The sequence below is a fragment of the Protopterus annectens genome, chromosome 4.part1 (genome assembly GCF_019279795.1).
Source record: "Protopterus annectens isolate FY-2018-M chromosome 4.part1, PAN1.0, whole genome shotgun sequence".
In the NCBI taxonomy this organism is placed as follows: Eukaryota; Metazoa; Chordata; order Ceratodontiformes; family Protopteridae; genus Protopterus; species Protopterus annectens.
In genome coordinates, this window is record NC_056734.1 from 35,552,281 (window position 1) to 35,572,570 (window position 20,290).

At 42.3% G+C, this 20,290-nt stretch overlaps 1 protein-coding gene across 1 annotated transcript in view; it reads left to right on the plus strand.

The window, feature by feature from the left end:
- Positions 1-20,290, plus strand: part of LOC122800743 (maltase-glucoamylase, intestinal-like) — a 1,506,799-nt gene that overhangs the window by 1,213,540 nt on the left and 272,969 nt on the right. Inside the window, exon 38 of the mRNA XM_044069982.1 lies at positions 654-787. Coding sequence (XP_043925917.1) covers positions 654-787 — 134 coding nt within the window. The remainder of the gene's footprint in view (positions 1-653; positions 788-20,290) is intronic.

Here is a 20,290-nt window from a genome sequence, read left to right on the forward strand (position 1 = left end):
TATTTCCTTTGGATCAAGGATTGAAGACTCGTAGTGGACTCGATTTTTTAACAGTAGCTGCAACAAAGTAGGCATGCAGTGGTGCTCACTGTGGGGCTGTACCTCACCAAATGGTGTGGAATAGATTCAGTTATCTGTGAAAACTGCTATATATATCACTCTATACATATACTCCATCACTTTTTGTTTAAGCTGTGCTTTGTTACACAACTGTCATGCTGGGATATTGCTCTGATATTCCTGCACCTTCTTATTTGCCATTTTTGCATTGTCAGCCTTCCAAACTGGCTTATAGGTATTAAAGATACATGTCTTTACTCTGTGACACAATTCCAACACACACAGTTGCAGGGAAGGTGAGAAATTTCACAAGGAACTGCCTTCAAACTTTATTGATCCAAAGCTGATGGAGAACTTCTATTTTTATTAGTACTACAGCAACTGACGAAAAGAGAATGACGTAGTAAAATGGTAACGCGTTTTTAAGCATCATGTTATATTGAATTTTAACCACCACTGTCTAGGTAAATGTGACTTAAATCTGGTGGCAGCTACAAATGTAATATAAAACGTGTCAGCATGTATATATTATAAAACATCTTTATTGCATGAACACCATTTTAATATAAGTATTATTGTTTTCATTTATCTAGGGCAGTGTATGAAATAACAGGACAGAGAGGAGTTGTAGTTACTCGGTCAACATACCCTGGCAGTGGAAAATGGGTAGGACACTGGCTTGGAGACAACACTTCCAAATGGGATCAGTTATTTAAGTCAATAATTGGTATGTATGCAGAATACATGTATATTCAAAGAATATATCTCTTTCTAAAGTTAGCTGATAAAATGATTTCAGGCACATGGCACTTTCCAGTCTTGTGGAGTTTGTTACCTATTATATTTTTGCTACATTGGTGCTTTAGTATAACAGTAAAAGAGTCTTTTGCATACCCTGTAATAATATAAAACATTTAACTCATTATGATGACACCTTCTTTTTCTGTGTTCTTTGCTTTCCTATTTTCATAAATAAATAACAACTATCAAATTACATATCAGCTACCTTTTTTCTTAAATATTCATACTGTAAAAATCCTTATAGTGTACTAGTATATTTGTTGTATCTAACAAGATTTACCAGCATGTCACATATTTCAACTGTGTCACTTTAAATGTCATATCATTGTTATAATCATTGCAGGCACAGCTATATCACACTTCTGTGTATAAATGCCAGTTATATTTATATATACAGATGCTAAGAGACTAGGTATTGCAAAATGTGTGCAACTTCAGTGCTTATTCATTCAATCTGGAACACCTGCTTAATATAGTTCAGTGTCATCCTAACATACCATAACATAATGTAGGCTGTTCAGATAAAGGAAAGGCAATTATCAATAGAAACTCATTTGATCTCAATGTTTCTAAGTAATGTACAGCCTTATGTCAAGAAAGCTGTAGTACTCACATGAGCTAGATTTCCATCTTTTGGTATTCGGTCAACTGAATAGCCACCAGTCATATGAAGTTTGTGCACATGGGTTCACAATTCACATCCTCCCAAATGTCTGGCTATCAAGAGAAAAGACATTTTTATTGACATAAAACAAGACCCCTCTACCCTCTCATCTTCCTTACTTGATGAGTCACTGGCACTGTTATTTGTGATGTTACTGCTGTCGATGCCCAACTCAACACATTTTTTTCTAGATATATTCTAAGACAACTGCATTTCAAAACCACCACAGACAGAAAAACATTTTTTTATTCAGTTGTGTAAACAAAGCATTCCGCATAGAGTAAACAAGCACAACTGACTGAACAAACTCAAGCAGCACAGTGTTGTTTGGTTTTAAAAGATTGCTGTAGACCTTTGTCTTACATAGTTACCAACTATAAAATTTGAAGATGCTGGTTGGAAACATGTGCAGACATCCAAATATATTTATACACTTTGTGGACATGTCAAATTTTGGATGTGTTTAAGGACTATATAAAATTTGTGAACAGCTGGCAGCCTAGGCTGCTGGTGGTATCCCAGGTGTATATAATACCCTCTTATTATTTTCTGTCTCTATCAGCATTTATTTCATTACTCCCAGCTGATTTTTCACATGCAGGTTGTTGATGAAATGTTGTAATTACTGTTACTTGGCACTAAACCTCAATAGATATGTTTTGAGAGGTTTTAAGTATTTTTTCATATTTTTGATAGATTTTCCCAGCATCCTCCATTTTTGCACCTGTTATTGCATCATCAGTATAGAAGTTGATCCTTTTCTCTTTCCCTCATAAAAGTCCTACATTAGAACATGCTGAATAGTCCTAGCTCCAGCAAGGGGTCCTATGGTACTCCACTTCATAATTTTGGCACTGTCCTCCTCACAACTTCCTCTGTGCCCAGCCATTCAGCTATTTAGCTATCCAGTTCCATAGTCTTGCTCCAACTCCAATACACTATAGATTTTCTATCAGCTTCCAGTAAAGAACCAGATCAAAAGCCTAACTGAGGGCAGTGAATGCCATGCATACTACTTCCTTATCAGTATCACCTGTAACCAAGAATTAGGTTTGGCTGACAGATTGTTATGGCCATGGATATATGTTAATTGCTGGCATGAAGATTGTTGCCCTCTAAAACTTTGAATATCTTCCTCACTAAGGATTTTCTTCATGAAGTCTCATGTCACAATTATTAAGTTAACAGGCCTACAGCTCCCAAGAATTTCATGCACCACCTTTAACAAGAGTGCCACATTTACTGTCTTCTCATCCTTTTACATTTATGTTCTACTCTGTAATTTCTTGAACATCTCCATAAAAGACCAATTAACATAATGGCTATATATATGAAGGGCTTTGGAATATAGCCTGTGTGGCTGTTATGCATTAACATCCCTAAAGATAGCCATTTACCTTGCTACCAACTCCCACCCTCTTTGTCCTGCTGTCTGCCTGTTGTCCTTTGTATTTTGCTCCAGCTCCCTCCCAGCATGGCATCTACAACATGCTATCCTCTGTGAACGTGAACATAAAACATTCATTCAGACCTTATAATATTCTACAGTCTGTCTTCTCTCACCCATCTTTATTTAGCCTGTCAAATTCTGTCCCTCAATCCCTTCCTTCTTTCTGCAATGTAACTAAAAATCCACTGTGACTCTTGTCAATCCCTTCAGCTCACTCCCTTCTAAATTTTGCCATAATTTTTGTTTCCTTTCTCCTAGCCTTCCTATATTGTCCAATGTCTTAATTGCTATTTTCCCATTCTTGAATCAATGTGCTGAAACATTGCAGTTTTAGTGGTGGAAAGTGTTACATCCTAAACAATACCTTGATCAAGGGAAACATGAATGTTTGTGCAGACACTTTGCTGTTTTGTACATTTATGGATGGGTTCTCCATATATATGTTATAGAAAGTGTGATGATGTGAGATAGTGCCAGATATCCCAGTAGGAGTAGTTGAGTGGATGTGTAACATATGCCAGCATAGCTAACTGGAGTTCTGTAAAGACTTATATGTCATTTGTATATCAGACTGATTTGTACAGGTGCTTATGTTGAAAATGCATTTGTAAAGTTGCTTGTGTTAGAAAATGTACCAACAGCGGGTCCTGCTGGACAGAAAAGAAATACATCTGTATGTCAGACTATATTGTAACTGTTGAAATGGATATACTGCAACATAGGATACTAGAGTAGAAGAGGTTAACTTCAGTCCAGCTTACTTTGAAAAATAACCTGAAATTAAATTACTTGGTATAAGACATAAAGACTGTATCTCACAGGTCTGAATGCAACCAGAGGCACAACATCTGTGAAAACAAGGACTATGCTGTAACACATCTTAGCTATGTGTGTGAATTGTGACACATATGTGCAAGATCCTGGCTCAGCTTCTAGTAAAGGGAGTTGTGTGGGAACCACAGAGTCAGTTGACCAGATGTGATGCCATTCTGTAATCCAGCACGGTAAGGATGCAATACTAGATGAGACAGAAGTCTCAGGAAAGTTTGTTTGTGAAACCTGACAAGAACGACCACTCACTAACTCACCCACTCACATCACCTTGCCTTGATCTATTAAGTAAGTAGGAAACAGTAATTCTTTAGATCAGTCAGGAAAAACTAGTGAAATTAGTTAAGTATTGTTTTTCTGTATCTGTGTGAATCTTTCCATCTCTGTTATTTTTAATATTCCATGTGACTGAAACTCTGGTGTTTATTGTAAATAGATATTCAGTATTTTCATGTTCTTTTATTATTTATTATTAAATGCATTTAAACTTTTCATTATGGCTGGTGTTTTTAGGAAACATTTAACCTTTGAGAGTACTTATATTTATTTAGTGAAATTGTGGCATCAGACTCCTGAAATTCTTGCTGTCAACATTACCATTGGTATATATTAATTTTCACTCAGTATAATTGGTTACCTTGTTAAGAGCCTTAGAGTAACTGGCTGGTGGCAGTGGACATACCTTATAACCTGGGCATAGGTAGTACAATGGGTAATCTGGGCCAGCCTTTTCCCGGTGTGTGTGTGTGTGTGTGTGTGTGTGTGTGTGTGTGTGTGTGTGTGTGTGTGTGTGTGTGGGTGTGTGTGTATGTATGCGTGTGCATGTGCATGTGCATGTGTGCTTGTGTGTGTGTGTGTGTGTGTGTGTGTGTGTGTGTGTGTGTGTGTGTGTGTGTGTGTGTGTGTGTGTGTGAGTTTGTGCATGTGAGTAAATCAAATCTCAAAGAGTGTGTATGTCAGCTACTTGGAAAAGGGATATAGAGCTCTTTAGTGGTCAGTGTGGATTCTTATTTGGGGCAGAGAGAGAGAGTCCAGTCTGAGGACTGTAGTTTCCTGTGTGCTTTTAAGGGAAATTGTGCTTGGTGCAGTGAGCTGCATCTGAAAATACTTTGTTTTTCCATTTCTCTCCAAGTGAACATTCCCCCATTGGTGACCTATTCAGGATTGAGGCTTCTTGATCACTGGGCCAGAGTAGGGATGTCACATATTGGTGGCAGTGGGATATTAATTGAACTTCTGTAGCTTGTAGGCATTTGTCACTGAAGGTGTGTGTTCTCTCAACAATCACAAGGTAAAGATATAGAGTTTTGTTTTTACACCAGTTTTATATATTTCTTTTTAGTTTAATTTAGTCTGGAAAAGAAGGCAAAGATATCAGCAGAGAATTATAGCAAGCTGACTAAGAACCAGTTGGCCAAGGTGTGAGAATCAAAAGGACTGGTCTATGCCAACCTGACTAAAGAGGAAATTATTTCAGCCTTAATGGCAGCTGCAGTATGGGCCAGCAACCAGGAAAACAACCAGTCAAAACAACCAGTCTGGTGATGAGGATGTGCAGCCTTCTGAAACAGGACAGTTCAACTTTTCCTCATAGGATTTAAAAACCCATCTGTAGTTAAAGAGACCTTAACTGGAGGACAAACATTTGGAATTAGAATCAGCGGACAGACTCCGGAAGGCAAAAAATATGGAATTAGAATCAGCAGAGTGGCTGCAGTATTTGGAGGCCTAAATAATGAGAAACAGCGCCAACATGGAGGGAGATGTGGACCAATAGGTACGTCTAGCCCAATGGTCAGGGTCACCAGCTGACCCATATTGTGAGGGAGGGTACACAGCTGGGCAGATGCGTCCATAACAAAAAACACAATAAATGTAAATATCTAGCGATCATATGACCGAATTATATCCCACAACACATGTAATAGTCACATACAATAGGTACGTCCATATTTCACATACCAAATGTGACAGGAAATAAAATAAGCATGTAAACGAAACAGAAGGAGCATGTAAACTGCTACAACAATAAGGCAACATGTAGGCTGAAAGGAACAGTATTACCCATAGCGTTGACTGTGGGTACGTGTTATCCAGTACATTTGGATATGTGTCCGGAATATATCCCATCCTGGACATAGGAAAAGGTGGCATCCTACCAATGATTAGAACAGTCGGCCAAAATCCGCACATCAACAGTCCAAGCTGAACTTGTCAGGATGTGTCACAGTTGAACGGGTATTACCCGGGTATACCAACCATGTCATGAAAGTTAAGTATGGGCGTGTACCTATGTGAGTGAGGTATAGCATGTGGAAAGTCAAACATGGCAGGGTAGTCCACACAACCATACAGGTACCTGACATATGTAGGGTATGCAATGTGTTACCTTGGCCGTGTCATGGGCCATCAACCAAAGCAGTGATGGACGGAGTGTCAGGAAAATGTGTGTGGGGGGGATGGGTAATGGTATAATCCTCCAAGGCGACACTGTGTCATATGCAGAATAGGTGAACCAGAGGTGTATGAGGGAGCAGCGGGTGTAGCAGAAAGAAACACAAAAACATGTATACACATCTGCAATACAACCAGACAGGCCATACTGTAGAGCACAATCCCACAAACATATGAATATTAAAATGGGAGATACAAATGTACAGACATGTCACCGGCACATACCCACAGACTGGTCCTGATGGAACTGGACATATCAAATGCAACACACCTGGATGCATAATGGACTACCCAGCATCCCCTCCACAGCACACAACCCGCCTCCATACCTGAACGTCCACCAAATCCAGCCATACTTGACCTACTGGTTTGGTGCAGCCACATCTACACATAGTGACCACTACGTATATGTAGTAGGTAGTGTCACCCTAGGCAGTTTCAGGATTGCAAACTATGTATCCCTTGCATGTAAAACCCCCAGCACATTTTCGTAACGCCAGAAGAATGTTCGTTATTGGTCTTGTTTTGGTCTTGTTAAATTTTTGGGATATTCCTCATGGGATAAGTAACCTGTGTAAACATTAGAATGGGTATGAAGACACAATGTCAAGTCCTGTAGATATTTGGATACAAGTTGGAATATGCAGTAGTGGTGCACGAGACTGTCCAGCCCTAGATGGTCATGCAGAACCTACTACCCAGGATCAAACACCTGCCCGTGACGCACATGTCCCGACACGAATAAGCGAGAGAATATATTGCGCACATTCGCATAGTGGCACATGGTATATGGGTGATGAAGGCACTGACGTAAACAGGATACCCCCTGATCCACTGTGTAAGGGACAATTAATGTGTGTGTAGGTGTGACCTGACCAACAATGATAGAATGCCAAATGTCCTGTGATTGTAGAAAATTACTTTGTACCATACTGCATGTAACAGTTGCCTAAAGCGGTCACATCAGGATAGAATAAATGTAATTCATACAAGAAACAGGTAAACAACAAAAGTGCCAAAGGTATAGGCTCACAGTTGAAAACAAATGAATGTTCTAAACCTGCACTGACCATGGCTATTTGTTGGCCCAAACAATATGGTGTCCCCAGTAGGGTTACCATCTGTCCCACTTTGCGAGGGACAGTCCCTCTTTGGACAGTTGTGTCCTGACAAAATATATTAAAAATGGCAAATGTCCTGAGATTGTAGGACATAATTATGTCCCATATGTTATGTAATAGTTGCGTAAAATAATTATAAAAATACCTAAATGTTACAAGAAATAGAATAAGCAACTAAACCGCTACAACAATAGGCTTTTATGTAGTCAAATAAGTAAAGTTCTATCCTTTGTACTAACCGTGGGTATGTGTCGGCCTGTAAAATCTGATTTCTGTTCCGAAAATGTCCCTTCTTGGCCATTTGAAAAGGTGGCAACCCTAGTCTCCAGAATACATCCCAACCTGTACATATGACAATGTCAACGCTACCAGTGGTCAGAGCATTCGCACAATAACTGGCCAGCCTCTTAACCACTCACAAAGCCAGTAACCTTTGGAGGAAAGGTGTTAAATGAGAATGACTACTTACAACAATGAAGAGTAATAGATGCATTTAACTACAGAAAATTAGTAGTATTACGAATCTGTCAACACGTTCCAAGTTAATAGTACTAATATGGTAGAAGTATCCGTGATTGTCCATGAGTTGTCATAGCCTTGTCCCTGTCACTGTAGAAACGAGTCCCCGAGTATCACAGAGGTCTGTGCACATAAGATGTGTGTATAGATGAATATCCACAGACATAACAGAAATATGCAATTATATATCTACATATATATCTATATATATATACAAATATATACATATATATAAATATATATATACATATATATATATACACACACACACACACACACATATATATATATATATATATATATATATATATATACATATATATATATATATATATACATATATATATATATATATATACATATATATATATATATATATATATATATATATAGATAGATATGTAAGGAACACCAAAAGACAAAAGCAAACATAAGGGTTGTGAAGGGAATCCAGAGCAAGTAAGGAATTATAAAGTGCTCGCAGCATATGTCACATAAAGCTGCACAAGTGTGAGTAGAGCACCGCTCCTTACACCCGAGGCAGGGTTATACCAGTGGCCATAACATCGTTGAAGTGCTACGTCAACATTGTAAACAGATAGAATGTAGTACATGTTGCGACCACCTACACTTGTAACCCGCAAATCGTTCGTAATCCATAACACCAGGAAAGGCACGTATGTGCAAATATGAATGGATGGTGAGCCTGTAAATACACGAGGTGGTACAAAATGTGTGTAGGGTCCCAACGCTCATGAGAGGGCAATGTGTAAAGGTGTGTCATGGCTGCGATATCAGGTGTATAATGGCTGTTATGCATGGAAACTCAACACAAGTGTGCAGGAGTAACTATGGGTATGCGATTATGGACACAGGAGTGCTAGGGTATGTTGCACCGGGTTCAATGGAGCAGCCTGTGGATGTCAGCTAGTATGTAGGTGCAATTACCAGACAGAGCATCGTTTGTGTGGAGACGTGCGTGAATGGGCGTATTGTCAGACGTTGTGCATCAGGGCTGGCAGCCAAGCATGTAAAACCTATACGCCACCTATGAGTGGAACGGAGTTCTGCTGTGACAACCCCAAACCGGAAAAAGCAGAAAGACACAACTACATTAAGACAACAATATGTTGACGTACAGTCACAGTAACACAAACACTCATCCTATCAACAGTAATAATATGAATGTGCACAGAAACAAACACAGTAGCAGGAATAATAGGCTGTGCTTATGAGTACTAGGGTGAATGACACTGTATCATATTCCAGTTAGCAGCGGCACCCCAGACATGAAAAACGTGCAACATCTGTCCACTGTATAATGTGCAATATACTGATCACAAGTTCACCGGAGTGAAGTGTCAGTGTCATAATGACTAAGGCAATAGTATGCTGTTGAAGCAGAGATAAAACCCAATACGCATGTGTAAGTGTCCATGTCCGGGAAATGTATAGGTTAACGGACACACCAATGTATATATAGATAAAAACGTATATATACATATATCTATATTAATTTACATATACATATATATTCATACAGATATATATACACACACACAAGGATATACTACAGATATATATAGATATATGTACACAAACAACAGGTATTGATATATACACATACACACAAAACAAAATATATATGTCAGTGTAGATATACACATGTACATAAATAGGTTACTTCACAGCAGTTAGGGGTAACATATTTATAGCCTGGGCATATATTACTGGGAGGTCCAATAAATAAACGTTGTACCCCCCACATAGCCCATCTAGGCCGGACAGACATACAGACAGGCAATACATATCAATACACTGCCGCTGTCCAAAACACCAGTAGGAAAGTACCAGTGGGAGAGATCTGCAAGGTCTACACTTTAAACATGGATAACAGTGTCCCTTGCAGGACCCCAAAAATTCAGGGTACGTGTGAATCTGCTGACATTGATATGAGCAGGATGTAGGTGTACATGGAACAGTAGGTTGTGCAACTGTGATAATACATGGGTTGACAAAACGTATGACATGTGTCCCGAGACGGGGAGAGTGGGCAATGTGTGGGGGTGTGCTCATACCCCAGCTGCGCTCGTGGTAAGTATTTGTCATGACTGCTGTGGAGGGGTGCCAGGTAGGTGGACCATGGGTATGCAATAATGGGCTTAAGTGTGCAGGTGCTGGTTGGCAGAGATGTAGTAGGCCCACCCAGTGGAAGTCATTAGTATTCCTATGTGGGCATAGCATAAGCCTACACCTTCCAAACCTGAAGAGCACATCTACCGGATAGTCTGTAAACCATTGGGGGAATACATAGAGACCAAATCAGTGCCATGTACCCGATTAGCATGGACATCCATAGTTATGTATCGGAATGTAACAAAGTCCAACAAAACACTTCCAGAACTAGTGATATTAGGTGAACAGTTGGCAGAATACAGGTAATGACAGATGACAACATGTATGAGTCATAAACAGCATGTACCTCGACAAACATGAATGAATACATATGCTCTGTGACTGTAAATGTGTCTGGTTAATAGAACCAATCATCTAAGTGTGTCCCACAGGGTGTTATGCATTGTTCCTGATACAGTGTTCATTCACACCCATTGGTATGTGAGTTCTGCTACTGATGGAAAGTGCATAATTTGCTAACCACCTTAGGTAGATGATAGCATAATAGAAGTGGTTCAACACCCGTATGCCTGCGAGGGACACACCCGTCTGGGCAGTTGTGTCCTGCAAAATGACAGTTATGGCACATGGCCTGTGAGTTCGGGAATGGAGGCTATATAGTGTGTGTAGTGGTGTCAGACATTAATTTGTTGTATCAGAAACAGCTACATGTATTAGGAAACAGTATTATCAATTATAATGCTACATGAATAACCTTAACGTATGCAAACCGTGGAAGTTGTCCGTTTACTACTGGCTGTGGGTATGTGTTGCCTTGACACATGTGATAGCTCTACATACAGGGTCTATAGGGCTGCCACCATTCTGAATGGCCAAAGTGGAACCTGCTCTGTAGAAATGTCAGACATACCAGGGCAGAACATACCTACAGCCAATCATAGTACAGAAATATACATATCGGCACAAATCAAAGCGTAGTCTAGCAGCAGTAAAGCTTCTTATGCTACTACATATGACATATCGACGTGTCAGGTATACAAGACCTGTAACAAGCAACCAGTACAGACAAGTACAACATGAGAATGTCCCCTAATCAGGACAGTTGCAATAGCTAGAGTATTGTCCATACCTCTCAACTGTCCTTGCATTTCAGGTACGTCCCTGAGTTTGACTGAAAGTTTAACTCTGTCCCTCTTAATCCCTCCTAAAATTAGTGACTGTTGAAGGAAAGGTTATGAATCACACTTACTGATTAATGACAATAAGTAAGAGTTATAAACTACTTTTACTTCAGAATATGTGTATTGAGTCATATGCTCTGACTCTGTCAATGTTTCAAGTTAATAGCACTACTTTTGTAAAAGTGTCCCTGATGTTTTCTTGACCTGTCCCTGATTCTGTAGAAATGTGTCCCCGATTGGTGGAGAGGTCTGGTATTGTCACATGAGATATGCCTAATGAGGGACTGTCCCATGCAAAGTGGGAAAGGTGTCACTCCTACAGTGTCACGTCGTGCAATCTGAAAGGTGGACAACGTGCAATAGGTATGCGGTAGCATGACTCGATGGACAGCTGCATTAACAAACTCAAGTCACATGTCAGCATTGCAGAGTATCGGTTCCCATGTATCAGGCAGATGGGAGCAGATCGTATGAGGAACACGCATATAATATGATTACGTCACTGGACAGGCCGCCGAGTCCGTACAGTCGAACGCCTACCATCACAAAATGGTTACACATACCCGATACTGTAGTCATGTAATCCGATGTAATACTCATCACAGGGGATCGCACACACCCAGCGTGAGTGACAAATCTAAGCGGAAATGTCGGTGAGCGAGCAGCTGTAAGTGTGTTTGTTTATCAGTATGCCAGTAGTGCACCGTCAAAGAAATGTGGAGTCTAAACGTGTATAAGGTGCTGTGACCAGAGGTCAGCAATGCTTAACACTGTGCAAACCCATGCACAACTGCTCCCACCTGCTGGAATGTGCCTTACCCAGTCCATATCCAAAGGCGTCGGTGTGTCAGCAAACAAAAAAACGCCCTATTCACGTGTTGGTAGCAGTACCCTGCGCACATAGCTCATGTGAATTAACAATAGACCATGGCATATCTACAGACAATAGACCACACACACACACCATACAGCGCAGTCATCCAGCAGTATAGCAATGTACTGGCAGATATGTCCGGACCACTCGTGTATGCATGCCTGGCCGTCCTGTGTTTCAGTGTGTGAGTATGCTCAGTATGACTGTTACGCATGTTGTCGACCGACATTACCGTCATACCGTCATGTGTGTGAGCATGCCAAGTATAGTCAACTATATCGCATGTGTCACATGTCCAGATAGTTAGTACTGTGTTGCTGACCCCTCCGTTCTGCACAGACAGGTGTCATGCTGTGTATGCAGGGTAGCTAATGGTCATGTGGCATTGATAGTTGCTACATGTCTGCATAGCGTGGGGGGACATCCAACCACAACCACAGTCCTACACAGCACCGTGGGTGGTGCACATGACTCTCACATGTGTAAGTTTGATGGGGGCACAGCCAACAGTTGTACACATCTGCCGCTACTGTACTGGTATGCCGGGTACTCCATGTCAGTGTGTGGACCTACCTAAATTGCTGGTTGGAGGGATACCAGTGTACATCAGTTCCCAGCTTTAAATACAAGCACAGTGGTGTTGGACGTCCTAGCTTACACAACCTACATCAAACTGCCTGGTCTGCTGTAGTCTGTGTGTGTCTTAGGGGGTTGGGGTCATTCATTGGGCATATCCATAGGCCATCGTATATCATTTGTCTGTACTGGTCCACATCTGTCCAGCTGCATGGAACGTGTGTGGGCTGTACGGACACACATGATGGTCAGCCCATAATCTGCAGTGGGTTAGGACACACTGTGTACTACAGGCTACCATTGTGACCCCCGTATGTGCTACAGAGGTCATGGTGCCACTATGGATGTGTACTGTCTGCTGCCCTAACATTTGGCCACCACAGTCACTTGTATGCTCACATACATACCATAGCAATGGGTAAATACACATTCTAATACAACTGCCACTTGTTAGGTCAATAGACATACCCTGGGTGTGTTCTGGACTTGACGACGGTGCTGGAGGGCTGCCTATGTCGGATGCACACAGTTCACCTCCTATACATGGCCGAGCACAGGTAGTGTCATGTTTGACATCCATTGTACTGTGTGCGGGTCAGAGAGGGGAAATCCGTGGGTCCCTACTGTGTCAGTGCATATGCCTTGTGTTGCCTCTTTGCCAAGGGCAGGTCATATTGTGCACGGGCTTTCGCCGACAGTGCCCTGCTCAGGTAGTTCCTTCACCAAGTCACACTGTGCCTGTACATGCCTTGGCAGTGGTGTTGGGCTGTGTGGCCCTGCCCCATGCTGTTCCTGCTGCAACTGTTACTGCAGGATACAATTGTGTAGCATAGCAAATATTTATTTTTTATTTTATTTATTTATTTATTGACATTTGTTGACCGGGTTAGTCCAACTGGGATTTTGTCCCATTTTCAGTGGAGACCCGAGGAGAAAAGCTCCAGATAGTACAATAAAAAACACTACAGTAGTATGCAGGTATAGCAAACAACAGAAATAAAACTAGTCATTTCAGTAGTAAAACAAAAAACAAAACAATACAGTAGTAAATAATAAACAAAACAACATTAACACAAGGTTTTTTTTTTTTTTTTTTTTTTGCTATGTAACTGTACTGGTAGGGATAGATTTCAGAAGTATGACAAGGATAGATAGAGTGATTCCAATGTGGGGGGAGGAGAGAATTATGTAGGGTCATAGCAGGGGCAAATTCTGGAATTGAGTAAATGAGTCTTTAGTTTTCTTTTAAATAATGGGGTGTGAGAGATTGAGTGAATGTCAAGGGGTACAACTTGTATGCATGTAGCTTGTGAATACTGCAGAGCTCCAATGGATATGTCCGGATACCAGAACTGTGAACTGAGCATCCCAAACACATGCACAAGTATATGTCTTGCCTGTGCATCCACCACAGTATGGTGTGAGTGTTCATGTGTGTGTGCTTTGCTAATGGGTGTCATTAGGCACGACACTAGTGTTTACCCAGCATCCCCCACTAGGAGACTGTAGGGGATGTCCATATTGGCATTGGTGTGCTACAACTGTGTCAGAAGCCATATATCAGAATCATCATAGCTTCCAGGGCAGACAGCACACACAGGCAATCTCATGCCCTGGCCATCACATATGGCCTAGCTGTTTGAGGGTATGCCCCTGCAGTGACTCTAGGCCATACCCCACTCAACAGGTGGTGCTACGATGTGTATGTGTGTGCAGGCTATAGCATCCAGTACCCCGGGTTAGTCATCCATGTGGTTGAACAGATGCATATTGCTGGTCTACTAATCACGTGTGTTGAGGACATGTACGTGCTCACTAGCATGTGTTGACATGGCGTCTGTGAACTGGTGCAATACTCTGGATGCAGATGTCTGTGAGATACCCATGATATCCCCAGTTGTGCTGTGTGAGGTACCTGTGGCTAGTACACTTAGGCCAACACATACCGTGGTATCCACTGTGATGTGTTTCCCTTGACCTGTTTGATGTGTCAGGCGTGGCAGGCACAGGTCAACAAGCTGCTGTAGGAGGTCTCTGTCCACCCCATAGTGCTCCACCATCCCCAGCCCATGTAACCCATGGTAAGTCACCCTGGGTCTATAAAGTCTTATGTCACCCCAGTAAGGGTTGTTCGGCAGCATACACATCCTCACTGCCCCAGCCTCCTGCACATGTTGGTATATGTTGCCTGCTGCAGCCCGTCTCATTTGGTTGGACTGTGTCGTGAAATATCCCCACAGGTATACACCGGTGGTGTAGAGTGCGGACGAAACCTGTGTGTATGCTGCTTGCTCGGATTACGGTACTGTTCAGGTGCGGGCTGGCCATGTCATTTGCTGATTGTGCTGATTAACACGTGTTTGTGCAGCCTGTACACCCTGACTACCCCACCACTGCTGTCATCTCTCCCAATGTCACCAGGCAGGTATAGACACATCTCTAGCTTAGGTGTGCTAAAGCAGGAGCACTCCCGAGAAACAGTTCTGCAATGTACTTACAGTATGCCTGACCCCCCTCCCATGCTGTCAACTATATTTGAGACCTGTACCCAGCTGACTACACACATACACTCCAGGGACCAGCATCACACCCTGGTGATAAATGGGATACACTATTGTCAACCTCATCTGCATAGTATAGTCTTCTAATGAATAGTTATATGACCCATACCGAACCTCCAAATTAATAACCACTGCTCAGTGTCGCTCAGATCCATACACAACTGGCAACAGGTGCCTTACTATCACCATATTCAATGTCCCATGGTCTTCCCAGCAACAAAATAACCAGTGTCTACACGACTACAACCTGTGACCCTGCACACTACAGATGATGTGCATTACCACCATGCCATGGCAGATATACATAGATCCCAGGTTATCATGTACAGATCATCCAGCACAAACATTCAATAGTGCTGATGTCCCCAGACATATATGCTCACATCTATGTCCACCTCTATATCTACATATATCATATATATCATTTGTATGCATATATACATGGATATATATATATATGTATATATATATATATATATATATATATATATATATATATATATATATATATATATATATATATATATATATATATATATATATATAGATAGATATACATACACACATATACATGTACACACATATGTAGATATAGCATTTATATCACAACAGCGGACCACATGACAGCAATACATTAGACAGGAATGAAAAGGAAACTACATGTGCCACCTGCATCATGTAGTGTTGTTACTATCAAGGCATGTGTGTTTTGTCGCATCACACGGGTCAGACCATATCTAGGGTAAGTGTAGGGCTGCTGACAGTTACTCACCAGACCTATTGGCGAATATATGTGTTGATAACCCAGTGTCTTGGCAGAATATTCGGGCTGAGGACACTATATAGGTCAGCAACAAAATACACTGAACACATCCCGCAGCTAGCCACCCACAGATACCAACACATACGGTATAACTGCCAAACTCACACACCTGCCATGCCTTGGAATCGAGCACCTACCTGTTTAGTCTACCACACTACAGAATTATGCAGTAACAGAAAGTGTTACCGAGTTCCAGCATCACTGCACTCCCACAGGCATACATCTAGGTGGATGACATCATCCGCAAAGGCAAAGACGCCGATAGGGAATGTATGGGGAGTGAGCTGTCTAAAAGCATCACTATGTCCCCAGGCAGCTAGAATCACACACACAGACTTGGCAGGGCTGGGAGTTGAGCATACACCTAACTACCTTATCACACTACAGCATTACGCAGTTACAGAATGCAGTATCGAGATTACTGGAACACAGCACTCCCAGAGGCATACTTCTAGGTAGATGACATCATCAGCAAAGGCAAAGACGCCAATAGGGAATGTATGGGGAGTGAGCCGTCTAAAAGCATCACTATGTCCCCAGGCAGCTGGAGACACACACACACACAGACACACACATGGCAGGGCTGGGAGTCGAACATGCATCTAACTACCTTATCACACTACAGCATTACGCAGTTATAGAATGTGCTACCGAGATTACTGGAACACAGCACTCCCAGAGGCATACTTCTAGGTGGATGACATCATCCGCAAAGGCAAAGATGCCGATAGGGAATGTATAGAGAGTGAGCAGTCTAAAAGCATATTACTGTCCCAAGGTAGATGTAGACAAACACATGGCAGTGGTGTGAGCACTATTACAACACTACATAGATATGAGACGTGCCACAGACAGTACATCCTTCAAGACAGTCAACCAGTGTGTTCAATGTAGGAATCCATCCTGATGTGGGGTATGGACATCTGTTGCCTGGATGACCACCATCGCTATACAGGATGTCAATGGCCATGCCCATACACAGAGGCACATCACCAACACAAGGTGTCACTGGGCATGCTCACACAGTATCACACGTCCGTTTGGAATGTACTGTGTGTCCATCTATACAACGGGATACTGGGCATGATCACACACTTAGTAGAAGCGAAGGGCTGTCTTGCATGCACATGGATACTAAACATGGAAAGGCACAGTTTGGAATGTACTGTGTGTCCGTCTACACAACGGCATACTGGGCATGCTCACACACTTAGTAGTAGTGAAGGTCTGTCTTGCATGCACACGGATTCTAAACATGGAAAGGCACAGTATAGTGTTACTGTCCCCATGTACATGAAGGCCACTCACATGTACTGACCAGTACACACTCAAGAGTCATCACAGATGTCTCAGGTGCAGATCACAGAGGTAAATGCTGCATTCTACAATGTAGCCCTCAGACATGACCATGTCCTTGGACCAGCACACGGATTCAGAAGGGCACAGTATGGTGTTACTGTCCCCATGTACATGAAGGCCACTCACATGTACTGACCAGTACACACTCAAGAGCCATCACAGATGTCTCAGGTGCAGATCAGAGAGGTAAATGCCGCATTTTACTATGTAGCCCTCAGACATCACCATGTCCTTGGACCAGCAACACACATCCATACATTACCACAACACCATGTGACTCATGACCAGTGGACTGTACATAGGTCTACAGCAACTGTGCAGACTGCACATGTACTGACAGGGTTCCATCATGTGTTATGCAATGCAATGATACCACTGTTCATAACCAGTTCGGCTCTACACATAACAGGGGCCGTGGGACTTACACAGCTGTAACAGATGACCGTTGCTATACACCAAAAAACACACATGTTTGGATATGACATACATTTAATCGCAGTGCTTATGTACATGGACCACACACACAACACATATGTACATAGCATAGCTTTTGCTGTCCTCCGTGCAGACAAGTGGCTACAGCAATCACACGCATGCACATGGAAGGTAGGTCCATGGCTGTTGAATGCTAACAGTACATAAGGTAGCAATGTTGACTGAGGTAACATTCCCTCTGTACTAGTTACCCATGACAACCATCATATCATACAACAGTCCATGTGTTATGTATGTCATCACACATGTCCACCAATTGCAATGCATACAAACATGGCTACATGACAGGAATGTAGGACAAACACACATGTACATGTAGTGGTGTGCATGCAGCTACCATGCATGTGCAGTAGCTGATGTATGTAATTCATCTGTGCCTAACTACAACATACAGGTGCAATGCAGTCCCATCATTGACACCTGTATGTGGTGAAATACTGACAGTACGGTAGGATGTACATCAGGTATGGATGGATGCGTGTACATAAAGTGGTGATCCACCTTTGCAGATGGATGTTTGCCAAAGACAGCTCACAGGTGTGTCACAAGCCATCCTACCATTACATGTGCAAACAGTACGCTATGTTACTGTTACTTGACGGTGAATACATACAACCTACACAGCAGTCAGGGTGTTACTGACTGTAAGTCACTTGACACCTGTAACACTTACATCCTCCCATGTGCATATAGCAGCACAATTGCCAAAGGTAGCTTTGGTACACATAATGCGACCAATACTGCAGCATGTCTGTCAGACGTATTATCATATAGCAGGTGTATCATTCACAGTACTGCCATGTGTGTTTGCTTGTGTGACCATATATGCCACATATGGTGGGGAATACATCCCAGTTGTTACACACCCCTGTACACTGTCATAGAGATCTGTACATACTGCAGTGTGGAAAGCATGACGTAGGCAGGGGTGATGTGTGTATCATACACATGTCAGCTATCTGTATGTGAATGACATTTGTGGACTCCACAGTGTGTGTGTGTGTGTGTGTGTGTGTGTGTGTGTGTGTGTGTGTGTGTGTGTGTGTGTGTATGGCTGTCTGGTGCATGGAGTGAAGGTGTATGCTACCATACAGAACAGACAGGATCCATAACCCCTCATGGTGATGCAGTCTACTACCCTGTTGATGCCATCTGTCTCAGCCTTACAGGCTACTTGTGCATGTTCATTCTCTATGTCGCATAGTGCGGGTGCACAGTACTGTGAGGGTGATTACCACATAGGCAGGTGTCCTCACGTCAACACTATTGAGTGTGTGTTATAGTGTTGTTGACCCCGTGAGTGTGGACATGTTACTGTGTGTTTCTGTGTATGTATGTCTGTGTGTGTTCTCATCCTCTAATGTGACAGGGTATTACTGCTACACAGTGAAGCCTCATGCTATCAAGTGGCATCTAACGTTATCATCGGCCAGACCACTGTGTAAACCCCCCGCACCATGTCAACATACCTGTGATGTGACCTGGTATGGATGTCACATCTGTAGCCACTGTAGCCTATTAAACAGCCCACATGCTTCTGGATCAGTAGATGTGTGGACATCTGTGGAATGGTAGCCTTTCTAACAGTGAGGTTGAGGCTACTTATAGCATGCTGGTATTGCCATACATCCCTTTGAGTACTCCACATTTACACATGTGAAACTGCAAACACTGCTACTTATTGGCACATGCAAGATGACCTTAAGGGGGGAAGCAGGGCATCATTACCAACATGCTGTTACTCTTGTTACCAAGACACATACTGTGAACATACAACAATGCACTCCAACTGCAAACACTGTAACGTAATGGCACATGCAATTGGACCTTAAGGAGGGAAGCAGGGCAAAATTACCAACATGCTGTTACCTTTGTTACCAAGGCACATACTGTGAACATATAACAATGCATTATAAACCTTACTACATGGTATGTCTGGTGTGTGTCAACAGTACACAACTAATGTCATATACACTTATCTCACTATTCTGTTCACCCTGTGCATCAGACCATATGAGCATGTCCCTGAACCAATGGTGTGGATGACAGGGATGCAGCACAGGCATCATCATATGCACAGGGTGATAATGTTTGCCAGGGGCATAGGCTGCACCAGTGGATGACATCATATGTTTGGGTAAGATCCTGTGATCTGATTGGACATGTGTGGTTTATATGCATGTGGGTGTTGTGGTGCCCTACAGATGTTTCTGCTGTGTGCGTGTATGTGTACACACAGTTCTGCCTTTTGTCAGGCCTACACAGGGGTATTATTGACAGCTCCAGATTGTACAGACCAGGATGTACAGCTCACTGTGTCCGGCCACGGCCACGTGACCTGTGCCTGCCAGGGATTGCACGGGCACTACCACGTGGAGGTACAGA